Source organism: Osmerus eperlanus, chromosome 11 (genome assembly GCF_963692335.1).
Source record: "Osmerus eperlanus chromosome 11, fOsmEpe2.1, whole genome shotgun sequence".
Classification (NCBI taxonomy): domain Eukaryota; kingdom Metazoa; phylum Chordata; class Actinopteri; order Osmeriformes; family Osmeridae; genus Osmerus; species Osmerus eperlanus.
In genome coordinates, this window is record NC_085028.1 from 14,323,590 (window position 1) to 14,343,665 (window position 20,076).

Sequence of the window (20,076 nt, forward strand, 5' to 3'; positions counted from 1 at the left end):
GCCGGGGATGAGCAGTACGTGAGCAGAGACTTGCACAGTTCCCTCCCGCCTTTCAAGTCCAAAATAACTGCAGCTGGATGTTCAAACCCACACTTGAGCTGAACTTGTTGAAGAAGCGTGAGTCAGTCTGGATGGTGGAGGGTAGGACTGAGCCCCCCCCCGTGCGTACATGTGTTAGCGTGTTCATGAATAAACACAACACACTAAAGAAGCGAGGGGGTGGGGGGGGGGGTGGTTGATGGACGTGAGATGTAAACACTTTTACACCTAGGAATGACAGGAACAAACACCTCTCTCACACACACACACACAAACACAGATGTCACCTGCAGAGCAGCCACGAACTGGATGGTGCTGACGAGTGCCAGGGTGTTTCCGGGAGTGAAGGTTGAACCTGACTGTGTCCAGGAATGTGAGCGTTGTCCATCTGGATGTCCACAAACACGTACAGCATCTTGATGCCTGCAGGTTGGAGTCTATAGGGACTGCAGACAGACAGACAGACAGACGAGGGATGGGGCCGAGAAATAAATGATGCAGCGTTAGGTCAGTGGTTACATATAAAACACACGAGTCATGCTCATGTATCAAGGGATAAACACTGAGGGCTTTCACACAATGTGCCTCTGTGAATGTGTGTGTTGATAGTCAGAAAATACACGCTCTCTCTCTCTCACATTAAGGTGGAAACACTTTGCCTCTGATTTGCCAGCATACGCCAGGGCACTGATGCAAAGATATCCATTATTTAAGAAAGGAGAAGGACACAGGCACTTACTATTAATACCATTCATTTCACAGACCAATTTACCACATGCCTGGGCTTAGCAGAGGTGGCTAGCAACAGACAGAGGCTACTGTGAGCCAAAAGGAGCTAAGGAGGGAGGGAGGGAGTGATGGAGGGGAGAAAGGGGAGGAGGAGGGGGACCGGGGGAAGAGAAGGAGAAGAGGGGAGGTGGGTGGGAGTTAAGGGCAAAGGGATCTTTGCTGTACATTGTCATAACGTGTTATGTTCAATCGTAACGTGTTATGTTCAATATTACAACATCTACTGTCGAACAGGGGAAACTGTCTCCTACGATGAAGGAAGTGGACTCATAGTCATGTCAATGTTTTAAAGGTTACTGCTCAAATACGTTCGATAGCTAGCTTATTTTACTGTGTGAGTTCATACTAATATTTTAAAATTTGTACGAATTTTTATAATCATTTACAAACAAAATTTGACATTTACAAACAGTATATCTAAATATTTATTTATCATTGGTTTGGCGGCCCGCCTGCATTACCCTAATGGACCACTAGTGGTCCTATTAGTTGGGAATCGCTGATGTACTGCAATATATTCCAAAAGAGAGGGATTGGGAGAATGGAGGATTTGTCAATTAACAGACTGAGAGGAGTGATGAATAGGCTGGCATATCAGGAACGACAGAGAGAGGGAGAAAGAAAGAGAGGGCGGAGAACAACAGAAAGAGAGCGATGAGAGCGAGCGTGCGAAAACAGATGGAGAGAGTGTTGTATACAGGTTGTGTACAGAGGGACTCATCAGGGTGCTGAGTGGGGGCTGATAGCCGGCCCTTCTCCCTCCAGACAGCCCGGCCAGACAGGGGGCCAGGGTCGCTGGGTCTGTCTGGTCATCGCTTGATTACAGGTGCTCCATACACAAAATGGGCCTGCAGCTCTCTGCGGCATCGATCCTTTCTCTGATCACATTAGCCCAACAGGATCTGAGACTGCACTTAGTCACTGCAATTAGAGACACTGTCAGAGAGACATGAGGCCGGCTCGCTCGCCCGCTCCACCCGTCTCTTTTCACCCTCCCTCTCCCTCCCTCCCTCTCATCCCTCTCTTCCTTTTAGTATCCTTATCATAGCCTCTATTCTTTCACTGACACGTGTGCTCATACACACAACAGACACACTGAAACTCACGCACGCACACTGACTCGAATGCACCTACACACAGGCGCACACACTCACAAGTTGAATTTGTAGCAGGTGGGACAGAGAAATCCAAAAAAATGAAAGATGACAGCTTGTGTGGAGGGGAAGATAGATGAGAGATAGGAATGGAGGGAGGGAAAAGAGAGAGACAGAATGAGAGAGGGAGAGAGAGAACGAGACAGAATGAGAGAGAGAGAACGAGGGAGAGAGAGAGAACGAGACAGAATGAGAGAGAGAGAACGAGACAGAATGAGAGAGGGAGAGAGAGAGAGAGAACGAGACAGAATGAGAGAGGGAGAGAGAGAGAGAGAACGAGACAGAATGAGAGAGGGAGAAGAGAGAGAGAGAGAGAACGAGACAGAATGAGAGAGGGAGAGAGAGAACGAGACAGAATGAGAGAGGGAGAGAGAGAGAAACAGGCAGAATGAGAGAGGGAGAGAGAGAGAGAGAGAACGAGACAGAATGAGAGAGGGAGAGAGAGAGAACGAGACAGAATGAGAGAGGGAGGGAGAGAGAGAACGAGACAGAATGAAGAGAGGGAGAGAGAGAGAGAGACGAGACAGAATGAGAGAGGGGAGAGAGAGAGAGAGAACGAGACAGAATGAGAGAGGGAGAGAGAACGAGACAGAATGAGAGAGGGAGAGAGAGAGAGAGAACGAGACAGAATGAGAGAGGGAGAGAGAGAGAGAGAGAACGAGACAGAATGAGAGAGGGAGAGAGAGAGAGAGAGAGAGAGAGAGAACGAGACAGAATGAGAGAGGGAGAGAGAGAGAGAGAACGAGACAGAATGAGAGAGGGAGAGAGAGGAGAGAGAACGAGACAGAATGAGAGAGGGAGAGAGAATGAGACAGCATCTCCGTGTGCCAGAGACAGCCAGAACCTCTTTAATCTTCCACAGGTGTCTGACATCCTGTGCAGAGCTGAGACTGCCTCTACCTCTTTAGCGTCTGATTGGTTGAATGCTGACAGCCTTAAAAAGCAGCAGGCTCTGATTGGTTGAATGCTGACAGCCTTAAAAAGCGGCAGGCTCTGATTGGTTGAATGCTGACAGCCCTAAAAAGCGGGCAGGCTCCTCAGAGTGACTCTGATGTTTGTATACAGAGGTCTGAATAGTAGCCCTGGACCTGACCGGTGAAGGACATCAGCTTGATCCGTCCAACTGACGTGCGCCATATTGTTACAGGTCACTCTGTATTGAGTGAAGTTAGAGTCTAACATGGAAAAAACACACACACAGGCACGTGCCTGTGTGTGCACACACACGCGCGGTGTGTTAATATTCAGCTGGTCAGTTCTGGTATTTGCCAAGGAGCTTCCGAGGTAGGAAGCAATCACAAGTATTGATTTAGCATTTCCTCCATGTAGTACTATATCCGGACAGGGCAGTCTATGGTGAGTGAAGGGTCTTTAGAATCTGCACAGACCCACCAGCAGACAATCCTAATGCATGTTCCCCATTGATCGGGCTGAGTGCATGTGCTGGCCAGCCTGTTAAAGGGCTTGTGTGGCGCTCGCGCTGGGTCCAAGCAGAGACCGTCTGCGGGCGGTTCCTCAACAGGTCCTTTCTTCCCTGTTCTTGTGACCTACACCGAAGTGGTCTGTCCTTGGCAAATGTCATCAGGTGTGTGTGTGTGTGTGCGTGTGTGTGTGAGAGAGACTCACTCAGACAGCTGTGGCCATAGTGCACCATGAAGTCTGCTCCCAGGGCGCGGGCGGTGAAGTCATCCACACAGCAGGCCCATACGTCACATCCCCCATCACGATGGTGTCTGCATCCGTAAACCTGGACACTTACACACACACACACAGGCTAGGTAAGCTTCAGTAGAATCCACAAATCGCTCACATTTCAATCGATCCAAATTCACAGTATATCCGAGATTGTACAAACGCACGCGGACGGATGTGCAAATCCACCAATTTCATGGGCTTTCAAATACAGCTAAACAGCAGTATCCAAGCATACACGGTCGAACACACCGTATCTCCTGATAGTTACCATGGGTGATCCATACTCATGACACACCAAGTCATGCATAGCGGGGAGCTCTGATAATAGTACAAGGTACAATCGATGACGCCTGTCATCCTCCATTCAGACACTGTGGCACATCAATAGGAGGGACTGGAGGCAGGGATCCTTCAGATAACCCTGTCCGGCACATTCTTTTTCACTGACACATGGCCACCGGCGTTTGAGCGGCCCGCGGGGAGCGGGGGCGTTGTGGAGCTGCTCGTCTGTCAAGGCCCTGGACTCCTCCTCCAGGACGCTGGCGCGGGGACCACGCCAGACCCAGGCCAGCTGGGGAGGGGCACTTGGGACGAGGAGCGCTAAGCAGATTAGAGGGCGAGGCCGTGGGCCGCTCTGTCCTGGCCTGGCCTGCCCGGCCTGGGTTGGATTTGCAGCACATCTGGTGGGGAGCGGCAGAGCAGGCTCGGTGACAGCTGATCTAACAGTGCGAGTCGGCGGTTGTCAACAAGCTTGTTGTGTCCCCTCCACCCTGCTGCGGTGGTGGGGGGGCTACAGGAAGTTCACCTTCTCCCTGAGGGAACAGGCTGCTCTAGTCCCTTCTTTCAGGGCTGGTATCTTAAACTAAACCCAGACCCACTGAGAGGATTGAGACAAACTACCTTATGGAGGAGGAGGAGGAAGAGGCAAACTACCTTATAAAGGAGGAGGATGAAGAGGCAAACTACCTTATAAAAGAGAAGGAGGAGGAAGAGGACAAACTACCTTTTAAAGGAGGAGGATGAAGAGGCAAACTACCTTATAAAAGAGAAGGAGGAGGAAGAGACAAACTACCTTTTAAAGGAGGAGGATGAAGAGGCAAACTACCTTATAAAAGAGAAGGAGGAGGAAGAGACAAACTACCTTATAAAGGAGGAGGAGGACAAACTACCTGAGAGACAGGCAGGACGAAGAACACAGCGGAGGTGTGAGAGGAGGGATGGAAGGATGGATGGATGAAACAAGGACTGGAAAAAACAATGATTGGATGGATGGATGGATGCAGAGGGGTGGAGGAGGGGGGAGTAGGCTCTTGCAACATTCAGTTATTCAGTCAGACTTGGAAGTTCATTAACATTCTTCATTCATTTACCCATCTTTCTATTCACTTCCTCTCAATGTGTCCCCTCTATATGTATCCATTGCCCGCAAGCATGCAGATCTTAAATCCCTACTCCTGCGGAAGTTCCTGGTACTGGTTTTTAATTAGAGCATGGTTGCACAATAACTTCATAAACGTTGCCATCACCAGCCTCTCTCCGTTCTCTCACACGCTACATCATGCTCTCCGGTGCTCGTTTTCCCTCGTTCTTTCACCATTGTCTACCTCTCGGGTTTTCTGGTGCTTGTCTACCTTCAACCTCTATTTGTGAAAGAGCTACACAACTCTCCTGCTCTCAATATATTTCTCTCTCTCTTTATTTTTCTTTATTGGCTGCTCCCTCTCTTTTCCCCTCCGACGGCTGCTCTCCTGTGAAGGACATGACAGGCCAACCGAGGCTGGTAAAACATGGACCCTGGGATGGATGAACTCATCTGGCAAATAAATATTTGCCTTGGAAGATTTGATTCGCTTATCCTTGCTCTTGTTCAAGGTCTTGATTGTCTGTGTGTGTGTCGTAGAGAGAAATCATCCATAATGAGAAAATAAGAACTAGTATAATCCCTCTGTTAGTTTGCGGTGTGTGTTTGTGTGTGTGTGGGTTTTTGTGTGTGTGTGTTTAATGACACTTGGCTAAAGCTGCAGAAAGGTGTGTCGTACTGTAGCGAAAAAAAGTCTAGCTGACTGAAACGCAAAATACACCACGACCAAACCACAGCACTACACAAGATCACTGAATCTGATCTGTGATGCGTGGGAACAATGTAATCCAGCCTTTTGACAGTTGCACAGTTCATCATCTCATCTCTCAGGTAATTGGCTGGCTGGTAATCAAGGAGGTGATGAGGGAGCATTACATTTACATTTAGCAGACACTAGCGAGCGTGTGAGAGGGGAGGAGGAAGGGAGTGACACAGAGAGAAGGAAAGAAGGGGGGGGAGGCAGAGAGAGAGAGAGAGAGAGAGAGAGAGAGAGAGAGAGAGAGAGAGAGAGAGAGAGAGAGAGAGAGAGAGAGAGAGAGAGAGAGAGAGAGAGAGAGAGAGAGAGAGAGAGAGAGAGAGAGAGAGAGAGAGAGAGAGAGAGAGAGAGAGGGCTATCAAGTGTTTACTGCAACCCAATCCTTAGGCCCCATCTCACACAGGACTTACGAACGATCTAAAAAGATAACATCTCGCTCCCTCCCCCCTCCCCACCTCCCTCCCATCCTCCCAGTGTTCTCTGCGTATCAGCAGTGGTTTTGCTCCATATCGCGCTCTCCAGCTGAAACAACAGAACTGAAATGTCATTAAGATGTAATTAAGATGTAGGAGACGTAGAGTGGAGCTCGATAACAGGCCTGCTTAATTAGCAGACCTCTTAAGCAGACTGATAAATGGGGGTGGAACACACCCCGCAGATGTGACTGCGTGTCACTTTACCCATTTTGGAGTTTACACACAGACACGAACATGCCGCTGATCACACTCCGGATGGTCATAATACACGAGATACACCTTCGCTGAGGCACTCTGACTTCCTTATTCACACACACACACGTACACAGACACACAGCAGTACAGTATCACTCTTGATCCATGAGGAAGTCATTTACATAAGCGCTACATACGCCTTAGCTCCGGAGTCGTGACGCGGCCGTGAAAGTAGATCCATCCCCTTCCTGGTGTCCTCCGGAGGTCCTTGCCCGGCTCTGACAGGAGCTTGATCACAGTGCATCGTGGGAGAGAGGGCACCACAGGCCACAGCCCCCTCTCCACCTGCTCATCTCAACGCTCCAGCAGGGTGACAGACGCGTGCATCATCACCACAGCGACACCGACACAACCAATCGGATACGGGCGCCTCCTGTCACCCATTAGAGCACTTCCTCCTGGAGGAGAATGAATGGGGTTGCATGTGCAGACATCACCTGGGGCTGGGAGCTGATGGCACGGGGGCTATCCAGTGTGAAGACAGTCTGGACACACCGGACATGGAGCGCTTTAACAAGCATGAGCACATCTGAATGATGCCAAACGCTTTGAGATCTCATGGATCTATTGGGAAGCATTTATCCTTTTCAATAGGCTCCTTCAGACAGCTAGAATAATTGCTATTGACGAAAACGTTGTTACCTCCTAGTCAACTACTGCACACAAACCCAGCACTTCATTAACTAACAACACCGTGGCCGATGCTATTAGCACATTCAACTGTTGACACACACACACACACACACACAAACAGCTGTAACCTAGATTCTGTCATTTCTATTTTTGGCAACACTTTATATTAAGGTTACATTGAAGTAGTTGTAGTTGCATGGTAGTTAGTGTAGCCTTAATGTAGGGGTGCCCTATTTTCTTACGAATGTGTCCGACTAGAAGGTAAAGAGGAACTACACACAAAATCACATTGCTTCTTTAGAGGGGACATTTGAACGATTGCGAGGCTCATTGAGGTCCCACACTCTAAAGTTTGTGTGGACACAACAACAAAAAAACAGAAAAACGGTACGTCTGAAAGAAAGCGATTCTTTGCAAATGAGCCTGGCCCTTACCAAGTACACTCAGACAGTCCTTAATATGGCCCCACTGCTGTCATGGTGATTTATGTCGAGCAAAAATATTATAATCTCCCAGCTGTGCACCACAGCAATCTGAGGCACCTCTCAGACAAGCACGGGGACTGATGTGTGTGTGTGTGTGTGTGTGTGGGGGGGGGGGGGGGGGGAAGGTGGCGAAAGAATGGAGGACGAGGAGATGCAATTCAGAGACAAAGAAAAATGGGTTTGGAAACCCAAAAGCACCTGTGCGACATGGCTGTATGAAGCCAAGTGCAGTGGGATTCACTCCGCGCGCTGACTCAGTGTCTCCGTATGAACCACGGATAGGCCCGCCTATGACCACTGAAGGAACTGAGATGCCAGTTTCTCGAGGTCTCTTGATAAAAGCACAGGCACACACACACATTTACTTTAAAGCAAACCACGAATGATTCGAAGGCCTTTGGAGATAACCAATGCTGTATAAACTACAGAGTCTTTCCCCTCTCAGTCCATCCATAAAGAAGTGCCTTTCCTGCAGGGTTGTCAGGCCCCGAGGCCAGGGTGGGCCTGTACTCGACCTGTTCATGCCTGCTCCTCTGACACCTAGATGGGCAAAGTGGGTTTGTGTTACAGCATCGCCCCGACAGAACCCCAAGCAGGTACATCCCTCAACCTCTTCCTCGTACATTAAATCGGGTTACACGTGAAATATTGACACTTCGCATCTGGTGACGGTTAATCTTTCATTTCATTACCTTTCAGACAGGAGCACCCTCACTCCCTCCACACGCACGCACGCACGCATGCTCCCCTGCATCGGAGCCACAATGGGTTGTGGAAGCCTGGTGATTGGTGCAGGGAACACAGCTTCCTGCTGTGGTGGCAGGGGCACATTCACGCAGAAGAACCTTCATTATTTCCTCTTTAAAAGAATTGAGTTAAGGGAGGGGGGGGTGGGGGGGGGAGAGAGAGGGTTTTGGAGGAACTGGGGAGCCGAGAAAAATGAAAGTGTGTGAGAAGAGATCCTGTCACACTGTGGAAGATGATAGAGGGTAGGAAACAATAAAAGAGCGATGGGAGATGAAGAGGGCGTACCACGCCGGGGAGAGGAGAGGGGAGAGGTATGGAGAGAGCTTCGGGGAGTTTCAAAAAAGGAAAGCGAGAAAAGAACCCATAGCGGTGAGACAGGGAGAGAGGCGCGGAGAAAAACAGAAAGAAATGAGAGAGACACACACACACAGATAGAGAGACACACACACAGAGAGAGAGACACACACACAGAGAGAGAGAGAGGGCCCTGCCAGCTGAGTGCAGTCTCAGGCAGATGAGCTGTGTGCTCAGGGGTTTGTAATATTAACAAATCTGAAATCTGTAATCTGCTTTGCACACAGAAAATACCCAGACAAAATACACTCCTCAACCCGCCCCCCCCCCGCAATCCCTCCTCCCTCTCACCCTAAAAAAATCTGGCAGAGAGGGACCCTAGTGAAGGATTAAACATTTTCCACGTTTCTATCTCTCTCTTCATCCCTCTCTCTGTCCCTCTCTGCCCCTCTCTCTGCCCCTCTCTCTGCCCCTCTCTCTGCCCCTCTCTCTGCCCCTCTCTCTGCCCCTCTCTCTGCCCCTCTCTCTGCCCCTCTCTCTGCCCCTCTCTCTGCCTCTCTCTCTCTGCCTCTCTCTCTCTCTGCCTCTCTCTCTGCCTCTCTCTCTCTGCCTCTCTCTCTCTGCCTCTCTCTCTGCCTCTCTCTCTCTGCCTCTCTCTCTCTGCCTCTCTCTCTCTGCCTCTCTCTCTCTGCCTCTCTCTCTCTGCCTCTCTCTCCGCCTCATCTCCCACGAGCAGCACACGGCAGAGGGAGAGCCTGGGAGAGACGACACTCTAATTGCAGTGATTGAGAGAGTGAGTCGGTGGTTAAGTACTCAGGAACGGTGAGCGTGCGACGATGCGGACGTCATGGTGTTTAGACAGATGTTTTCGGTAATGCCATTAGATAATCTCTTAACACCCCCCCCCACACACACACACAAAATAAAAAAAAAACAAGATCATTACTACTGTTTCTGTGACTGGATCTCATCTATTTGTTCGGGCAGGTTGTCAGATGCCTGAGCCCCTGTCATTATGTGAAAAGCCCACAGCTTTATCAAGACAAGACCCCAGAACTGCTCTGCACACATTCAAATGAGTGTGGGATTTAACTGTCGGGGTGTGTGTGTTTGTGTGTGTGTGTGTGTGTGGGGGGGGGGGGGTCATTGATCCAGCATCTTTTTAGTGGGATGTTGTTGCAGAGCACACAGTGAGTGGCTACAGAAACGGCAGAGCAAGGTCACATCTCCAGGAGAACTGTAAACCTGTATTTACCACCTGTGGTCATCTCAGATGCACAGAAACACAGATGATGTCAACTGTTTAACACAGAATCCACTTTTCAAACATGCTGTACGGGCCAATACGTTGACAACCCAAACCCAGACCTAAACCCAGGTTTACACAAAAACCAAGCTTAGACCTAGACCAAGGTCAGATTAAGTCGCAGTTTGTATTTCTGACTGGAGTCACTCATTCAGAATTGAAGTGGATAACAATTCCATTGGGGATTACATTTACATTTATTCATTTAGCAGACGCTTTTATCCAAAGGATTACCTGTTGCCCTGGTATTAAATGAATGTTCTAGAAAGCATCTTTTACATTCAAAACCAAAGCAAGCACATAAATGTATAATGCTTTAGTTTCCAAAAACAGTTGGACACACTTCTGAATACACAGCCTTTATATCCCTAAGCACCCACTTCATGTAAGTATATCAATGAATTCCAAAGAGACACACATAGGCTAACTGAGACAACATTATTACAGGGAAGTATCGTATCACTATAGAGATTGATGAGACTCTTAGACTTCCTCTGCAACAGAATACATCATTTCGCTCTCTCTCCCTCTCCCTTCATCTTTCCTCCGTCCTCCCAAGGTGATCCGTCACACTGTTGTGACTTGACAGTCCTCCTCCTCTCTCACAACTTCTATCTCTTCAGCTGAACAGCTTGTTTTGGGGCGTAGGGCCTCAATTTCTACTTCCCTCCATGAGTCTGCGCACCATCCTGCTGCTTAAGGTCTGCCTGAGGTCTACTGACGTTCTAGAACCTTCCCCAGCCACCCCCCTCGCCAGGCTTCTCCTCCACTCGCTCTCTCAGTCAGTAAGGTCATCCCTTCATCGGGGCCCTTCAGGCCGTCTCGCCCTCCACAATAAGGCCGAGAACAAGGGGTGACCTTTCCTAAAAAGGCTGGGTCCGACTGATAAGCGTTACCAGAGACGTCCGTCTGAGCCCGCCAGGCGCAACCACCGCTTTGTTGTCGAAATATAGCCAACTGCCAAATCTCATTTAAATAAAAGATGTGCTACAATTACGCGTTGGCCACCGAGGGTTCATCCATTACGGCGAGAGAGACGACGGGATTTAGCATATTCCCCAAAAAATGAAACCAACAAATGTGACCAACATCTTCCCACTTAAGTGTTCGCTTTCACTTGCAAATGACGAGCTCGGTCGCCCACCCACCTCCATTTTGTGTACATAACAATACCGGCGTCGGTGACAGCAATTACAACTAAAAGGAGCACTGTGCAAAAAATCCAGAGCTCCTTACAAAACCGCCGCGCATATATATCCAACACTCACACCTCGTTCTGAGACGGCAGCGTAATTGCACGCCTTTCATTATTTCTGCATGTGATGGGGAAAGGGCTCTCCGAAATGAGAAAGATTATGCCTATTCATAGCGGAGAAAGTGAAAGTTATGCTGGAACGGGCCGGTAACCTTGAGTGCCGACTCATCCTTATCTCCAACACACACCACTGGGCAGGGCAAATGTATATTTAAGGCTGGACTTCATAAATAGTCAGACTAACTGGGCGCTGGTTACCCGGCTTCTCCTGTGTCGGCCTAATTAGATACTAAACCTTCCTCTCTCTCTGGCTCTCATCCGCTCTGTACCTTTCTCTCATCCTCTTATCCCCTCACTCCCTCGCTGTTATGTTATCTCCTCTCTCTCTCTCTCTCCCCCATTCTTTCGCTCTCACACCCTTGCTCTCGATCTCCCTCTCTCATCCACTCTTTCTTCCTCTCCCCCCCGTCTCTCTCCATCTCCACAAACTCCATTCGGAAGCTGGGCTGGACAGACAGGGCAAACTTGGAGTAGAAACGGGATCCAAGCCATTGTAGGCTTGTCCACTTCTTCCCGACACACTGCATTGTGGGAAGCCAAGTGGGGGTACACGGGGCAGTTCCTCCGTTGTATATTTTCAAGACAGCTCGGGCAATTTCCTCGCTTTTATGTACCAGGACATTCTATTACGCGCCGTATATCAGCCACACCTCTCGTGCCTCCAGTCATTCGATGGAGAGAAATGTGATTTAGGTTGGCCAATATAACAGAGCACACAGGCCATGGATCCTCCAGGGTCTGGGCTGAAACCAGGGGACACAGGTGTGGGTGGTTCACTTTACACCCTGCAAACCCATTTCCTGTGGCGCTGTGACTGCTTTCATCCTGACTTCCACAGTCCTCATCCCTGGGGGACAATTCCACCCCCTCAGGTGTCAAGGGGCTGCTGGGGGGGGGGGGGGGGGGGGCGGGGGGGCAGCGTCTGAGTGCTGGCCTCGCTCGTCACAGGGCAGAAAAGTAAACTCAGAGGATTTGGGTCGGACGTGTAGGAGCAGCAGCAGGAGGAGCAGGATGAGGAGCAGGAGGAGGAGCAGGAGGAGGAGCAGGAGGAGGAGGAGGAGCAGGATGAGGAGCAGGAGGAGGAGGAGCAGGATGAAGAAAGAGCAGGAGGAGGAGCAAGAGGAGGAGCAGCAGGAGGAGGAGGAGCAAGAGGAGGAGCAGGAGGAGGAGGAGGAGCAGGATGAGGAGCAGGAGGAGGAGGAGGAGCAGGATGAGGAGCAGGAGGAGGAGGAGCAGGATGAAGAAAGAGCAGGAGGAGGAGCAGGAGGAGGAGCAGGACCCCTCCCTGGGGGCAGAGCTGACATTTACCCCAGGGGGCCGTGGGCAGCAGCTCTGCACACCAGCCAATAAAAATCCGCCCACTGACTGGTTCCCGAGTCCTGGCTCTGCCTCAAATAGAACCTGTCAGCACAACGGGGGGGCGGGGCTTAAGTGCAGTGATGGAGAGGTCTGGAGGTGGAATTGAGGTGTGTGTGTGTAAGTGTAAGAGACTGGGTGTGTATGATTGTGTCTGTGTGCGTGTGTGTTAATGTGAGCGAGCGAGAGTGTGTTGAAGTGAAAGTGTGTCTCAGAGAGAGAGAGAGAGAGAGAGAGAGAGAGAGAGAGAGAGAGAGAGAGAGAGAGAGAGAGAGAGAGAGAAATAATCTCACACTTTCAGAACTGTGACGAAAAAAAAAAGATCAGGTCTTTCAGCCTGCAGTCATGCCCTTTCCTTACAAATCCCCTCGCTGTGCCACATGCGCATGGACACCTGTCATTCAAGTGCCAGGACAGAAATCCAGTGACAGAGGAAGACATACGATGTGCCATCGACAGGATTACAACATGGATGAGTGGGCACAGCACAGACCCAGGCCGCCCCCATCTCAGAAGGGTCAATCCTGAAGGAAGTTCATCAAAAGACCACTTCAGTGCAGCAGTACAACAGCTGGCATCCCATCAGAGACATTGCAGCATATGGCAGGATGACAGCACAGACATCTCTGCCCGTCCGAGTTAGAGATTCTTTCTGTTGTTCTGTAATCTTTTTTTTTTTTTTTTTTTTTTTTTTGCCTTCTCCACAAGGTTGTTTACTCATGAAACCAGAGTTTGTGTCTGTCTGAATTCCTCTGGAGCTGTCAGCAGACTTTCCAAGGAAAGACAGAGTAATGACAAGGAGAGAGGGATCCATGAACCACACAGTGCAGCAGCACCGTTTTCGACCTAGGTGGTCCAATCATGGCCAATTTAAAAGAACAAAGGGAGCCCACATTTGTGAGGGTGACAGTGTTCTATATATAACTACAGCACATACTATACAGCAAGTGATCCTTTATACTGTAGGTGACCATGAGGGGTGAGAGAGGGGCGATGAGAGGAAGAGAGAGACAAAGAGAAAAGAGAGGATCAGGGAAGAGCGAGATAGAAAGAGAGAGAGGATAAGACGCGAGAGGTGGAGAGAGATGGAGAGAGAGAATAAGATCAAGAGAGAAAGACTGCGAGTGCGCGCGGAACACATTTGTATGGTGTGTATAATAACAGTGGCTTCAGACTATTAAATTGCGGCGAGTCTCTAATTCAAAGCAGCTGGACTTCATTAGAGCTTAACGGCCCATCCCACCCAAGCTCCTTACACACTGAGCAGCTACTGTAAGCCTGTTCAGCCCCACGCTGGTATGGACCTGGGCCCTGGCGTATCCTGCTGTACTGCCAGTGTGCCGGGGGTATGGTAGTGACGAGAGAGACCTTACACCACCCCACAGATGAGGCCAGGTCATTGACCGCGCTGGCCTTGGACCCTGAGGTTACTGGGCAGGCACGCAGGCACACACACATACATACACACACACACACACTCCAACAATCCCTCTGAAGATCCTCTATATGGGGGCTCTGCCCATTTCCTGTACTTGCTTTCATGTAGCGGTTGGTCTGAAGGCCTAATGGCCCTCCACTGTGGCCTGCTGCGACCTGTCAATCATGTCAGGCTGCAAAGGTCATGTCCTCGACCGTGGACGCCACGACCAGGCTCTCGGGAAGTCTCACTGCATATCTTCTGAATCAACAAAGTGACCTTGGCATAAATAAATACAAAGTGTACATGCAAATGTAAGTACCCTCACCAAACATAATTAGATTGCATACCATACAGTATGCAACGTATACATGACATACATCATGCCGCAACCTAACGTCCTTCATGTCTTCAGTTGGTGGCGTGGGAACATTTTGCCATGTCGCCTAGGACTGAGAAGCGACAAGGCACTTGACACGGGGATGCTGGCGTAACACCCAGGCTTTTCTGCCTATCACTGACCTGTAACCACCTTGTGAACACCCCGAGATGGAGGTCACAGCAGGGAGAGGGGAGCTGAGAAGAGGAAGAGGAGAGGTGGGTGAGAAGACGGGGAGAAAAGCAATTAGCAGGCGGTAATTGCTCTCATCAGCGTGGATCAGGTGGTGGCGGAGGGCTGGTGGACGTTGGGGGGGGGGGCAGACAGAGTGGTGGAGGATGGGGTGGGTTCGGGGCCAGATAGCAGAGGCAGCTCTCCTACTGATAGAGACCCTGCTGATAAGACTGTGCCCTATCACTGGTCGTCCTCACCCCCTCCCTCGCTCCCCCCTTCCTCCTCCCCCCTCCATGCAGAGGGGAGAGGAGCGATTGGCAGATAAGATTAAATGGGGGAGGTGTGGCTCTGGTGAAGCGACGGATGGAGGTGAGGGGGAGGAGAGGGGGAGGAGGAGGAGAGCAGGGAGATAAGGAGTTGAGCTGAGGGAGACTCAAGTCAGCCCTCGTCAGAGGGAGCATGGACCAGGGAGCACACAGTTCCAAGTAGCCAACCCAGCAACTTTTCCATTAGCGAGACCTTCTAAGAGCAACGACACGAGAGCGCATTGATGGCGCAGCTTACGACCAGTGGTGCAACGCAGGTTTCCTGTCTGAAATCAAATCTCTCCCATTTGCCTGAAAACCATGTGGACCCCCCCCTCACCATATACCTTCGTCCTGGCCCCGAGCACCCAGCAACAACATTAGTATTGACTAGACACCCATGTAAGGAATACACTGACAGAGAGTAGAATGATGAGATGGTCTCCTTTTAGAAAACACTTAAGGCCTGCGCTTCTCTCCTGAGACTGGGGGGGTGGGGGGTGTTAAACAGCCACAGGAATATACAAAGGAAACTCTTCCACATCTGTGTGCGAGGATAGAGTTTCGTACACTTGGGTCTAGTAGTGCTTTGGACTAGTACTTTGTGTAATCCTTCCATGATGCACTAACTTAGACAGGTCAGAAGCTCAGCCCGTTGAAGATAATCGATTAGAACCTCGGAATCGAACGCTTCGCATTACAGGTCGATGTGTGTGTGTGCTTGTGTGTGTGTAGCAGCCAAGGCAGACCGAAACAAGATGTCGTTCACTAGAACAATGGCCGTCCTCTCCTCCTACTGGGAAGGCGTGAGGCGGTGATGGCCTCGCCGTGCGAGTCCGCCGGCCTCGCGTCTCACTGGCCCCGGGCGGGGCTGGGTGGGCGGGGCTGGGTGGGCAGTGCCAGCTGGAGGCAGAGTGCCACTCACCCCCCCACCCCACCCCCCCCTGACCCTCCACAAATCACACTCGGGCATCGCTGTGTGCTAGAACATGTGTGCGCATTTGTGTGTGTGTGCGTTTGTGTGTGTAGGAAAAAGCGGTAGTGTGCCTACCTCTCGACGATGTCGGCGATGACACAGGCAAACATCTGCAGTCCCTCAGGTAGCTGCAGGGCCACTGGAAACCAGGAGGACAGACAGTCAGACAGTCAGACAGAGAGTCAGACAGAGAGACAGACAGTCAGACAGAGTCAGACAGAGAGACAGACAGTCAGACAGACAGAGAGTCAGACAGTCAGACAGACAGTCAGACAGAGAGACAGACAGTCAGACAGAAAGTCAGACAGAGAGACAGACAGTCAGACAGAGAGTCAGACAGAGAGACAGACAGAGAGACAGATAGTCAGACAGAGAGACAGACAGTCAGACAGAGAGACAGACAGACAGAGAGACAGACAGACAGACAGAGTCAGACAGAGAGACAGACAGTCAGACAGACAGTCAGACAGACAGACGTGGACAGAGAGGAATGAGACGGTGGGCTAGAGGAGTCTACTGGCACGCTGGAGTGACAGCACTGTGTTATTTAATATAGCTCGGCAACGCTTGTTGTTCCTGCTATTAGCTGAAGAAGCCTCCCAGACAGAAGAAGACTGACATTTCAGGGCAATTTTCTCCCCCACAGGTGCATTACCCCTGGTTTATCTGATGGATTGTAGGAAAAGCACTGTAGGAAAAGTACGAGTGTCACCTCTTGTCAGCCTGTACACCTCCCCCACCCCCCCCTCTCTCCACACTCCATTAAAGGCACCCTTCCTCCGCCTGTCTCTCTCAATGACAGCCTACAGCTTTATGAGTCACTCTGCTACCCCCCCCCCCCGTCACTCTGTCCCACTCGCACCCATCCACACCCACAGATTAAAAACACACGCACTTACACAAACAGAACCCGTGCGCAGACGCACGCACATCGACGCGAGCCTACTCATCACCGGTCTTAGCAGATCAGAAAACGCAGAAAACTGGCAAGGCGTAAGAAAGTGTGGCGAAAGGGATGAAAGTCCCTGTGAAATGGGGACCCAGGACGCCACACAAAGACGGGATCGGTCCTGCTGGTGATGTGGAGGGGAGCGGATGACGGGTACTTCCGGTGGAACTTATCAAAAGTCTGTCTCCAGCCGAGACGAATCGATGCAAACGCCTCCGTGAGGAGATAGGCCGGCTTCCTCCCAGGGCTCAAGTTAAAGAGCCGTCCCAGAACAGCACGCGTGATGGTGACATGACAGTGCGGAAATGAGGAAGTCAAAACGTAATCCCTCTCCTTACTGGTGGATCACAGAGGGATATGCACTCCCGTATTAAACTGGAGGTAATGCTGCAAGACTTCTGTGCTGGTTCACTTTCACAGACGGGATGCAAGCGGCGAAATGTGTGTGGTTCTTCCACACACATTTCACCCTTGAAAGTACTTTGAAGCAAACACGACTAATATTGATGATGTCCTGGATAGCAAGGATGCAGAAAAACCTTCAGAGGATCAACTCGAAGAGGGATAGAATGGATGAAGGAGATGAGGAGAAGAGGAGGACATCCTATCTGCTTCTCTGAAATGGCACACACCCCGTAGGAAAACAAGATTTTCTCTGAACTTTTCTGGAGGAACCTCAACAAGATCCAGACACACTGTTTGTTATGGATGACTACGGCTGCAATCTTATGAATATATTTAAAATACTTAAATTATAAAAACAATTATATTGTAATACAAATTAATACATTTAAAAAAAACATACAAACATACATACCAACAAATACATAATGAAAATCAATATGGGATACCCGATTTCACTGTCATTTTCTTTCACCTAAAATGTTGTATTGTTGATGATTCTTTTGTGAAAAATGAAAGGACTTCTGTTTCCCTGAATCACACCATTATGCTTGCACAAATTGAATATCCAGTACTGTTGTCTTGGAAACAGACAACCATGGTCAGGCCAGTGGTTACATTTGCCATGGAGGCTTACTTTTATTTTAAAGGATCCAGCATGAACACTTGGCCTTTTTGTAGATGCTCAAAATGTAATTTAATCATAGCTAGGTATTGTTGTATAACCCGTACTACATTTCACTGGCCCCTGTTTAGTAAATCCCTTTAAATTTTGTCATTTCCTGCTGCAAATTAAGTAAAATATTCAGCTGTCTCAGTTGATTCTCCCTCGGGGGGAGCTTGTATAGGTTTGCAGGCTGTTCCTCAGTATGGAACACATAGAGCCCAAAGGCTTGGGATTTTGTGGATCAACCTTAAAGCTGGAAACTAAGACCTGTGGTGAGTCAGGTGGCTGAGCGGTGAGGGAATCAGGCCAGTAATCATAAGGTTGCCCAGTTCTTTTTGACTGTGTCATTTTGGCTGTGCCAAATGACGTTGTGTCCTTGGGAAAGGCACTTCACCCTACTTGCCTCGGGGGGAATGTCCCTGTACTTACTGTAAGTCGCTCTGGATAAGAGCGTCTGCTAAATGACTAAATGTAAATGGTGACCATTTCTCAGTATGGAACCATGTGACGTGCCGCCTGACATGCACCCGTGAAGGCCTTCCACGGACACGGTCTGCACTACGATATTCAAATAGATGAGCCACGAAGAAGATCCAGATGGAGGTTTCACCATTATTCCACAATAGCAGAGCTTTAACTGTTTCAAGGTATTTAATGGCAGCACAGACAAAAGGAAAGGAAAGCAAACAGAAAGGCCAAGCGAAAAAGAAAGAGGGGGAAGGATTGCCATGAAGAATGATGGATGAGGAGAAGAGTGAAAAGAGAGAGGAGAGTCTTTCTGATAAAAGGTTAAAGGATCACCATGTGCCCATGTAGACAGAGGCCGACAGGCCATTATCTGGGAAAGGGCGAGTTTATTAACAGAGAAAGGTTTCTGAGCTCACAACAGCCATTGCTGACAGAGCCAAAGAGCTCTCTTCATCTGCGCTCACGGCTAAAGGTGAGGCAATTGCAGGCTGATGGGATGCGTGTGGTACTGTGTGTGCAGTATGTGGAATGGATAAGGTTGTGCGTGTTCAAATGCATGTGTGTGTGAGGAACCTCATTTGCACGGTTGTCACGAAAGCATATATCTGCACTCATGCTTTGACACAGCCCAACAAACAAATCTGTGTGTGTGTGTGTGTGTGTGTACGTGTCTCTCACCCTCTAACAGGCACGTACCAGTGCACGCACCCCACGTAGAAGTTTGGTGTCAGCTGTTCTCTAGTGTTGCTAGGTGTATTCCGTACCTACAGGAATCAAACTGGTGGCTGGGGAGACACTGCCTGGTGGACGAGAAAAAGTCCAAGTTAAAGACACTGCGTGGGAGAGAGGAATGTCTGACGGGATGAAAGGTCACCAGGAGACGCTGGAATAAACAAACTAATTCCTTCAAGTCCACAGCCGCCAGTAGAGAAATGTGTATGTGTGACTGGAATTGCCTTTGAGTACAGCAACTGTCTGATCTGTAGCCATTGTCCTTTGGGCCTGCAGGCCATGTTTTCACTGAGGCACACACTGTTACAGAACTAGGCCTACAGCCCTCCTCTGAACCTGCTGTCAGTGAGGCTGCTACAATTCTCTACTATACAACTGCCGCTGGACCCACTTCAATGGGCGCTGGTTGTGAAAAACAGGGTGGTTTCAGAGATGCTGAACATAGCACATTTGTGCTGGTAGTAGTTCAAGGAGAAAACAAAATAGCACCTGGTATGCTAACCTGTTTGATTACTGGCTGTGCTCATTTGGGGAAATCTTCAGAGCTGCAGTTCCCGGTATACGTTCCACAGCCCTGAAGTAAAAACATGTTATGGTTTCATCGTTGCTCCAGAGTTAGTTCCATTTTCTCCTCTTATTGTCTCTCTGCCCTGTCTCCATCTTGGTTCAGCTCCTTCTAGGTTTTTCCACATATTGTGTACTGTGCAAAACATGTACAGAGTCTGAACCTGGTGGGCTGGATATGTCATATGAAGACAAAAACTAAACAGGAGAAGAAAGGTGAGATAATTTTAGATCCAATTGTTCACTGTGGAGCTCTAAAGAGGGATTAACTTGTACATAGTCCTCCCAGGCACACTACAATATCTATTCACATCCCTATTTGTTAGGAAAGGGTGACAAAAGTTCATGACTAAATACCGGGGAAACGATATTAAAAAGAAGG

The 20,076-nt window shown here is 49.5% G+C and overlaps 1 protein-coding gene across 1 annotated transcript in view; it reads right to left on the bottom strand.

Annotated features, from left to right (window-relative positions):
* dph1 (diphthamide biosynthesis 1) overlaps window positions 1–20,076 on the bottom strand; it is a 39,073-nt gene that overhangs the window by 16,682 nt on the left and 2,315 nt on the right. The window contains 7 exon segments of the mRNA XM_062473695.1: window positions 327–386; window positions 388–411; window positions 413–466; window positions 469–485; window positions 3,609–3,683; window positions 3,686–3,729; window positions 15,988–16,051. Coding sequence (XP_062329679.1) covers window positions 327–386; window positions 388–411; window positions 413–466; window positions 469–485; window positions 3,609–3,683; window positions 3,686–3,729; window positions 15,988–16,051 — 338 coding nt within the window.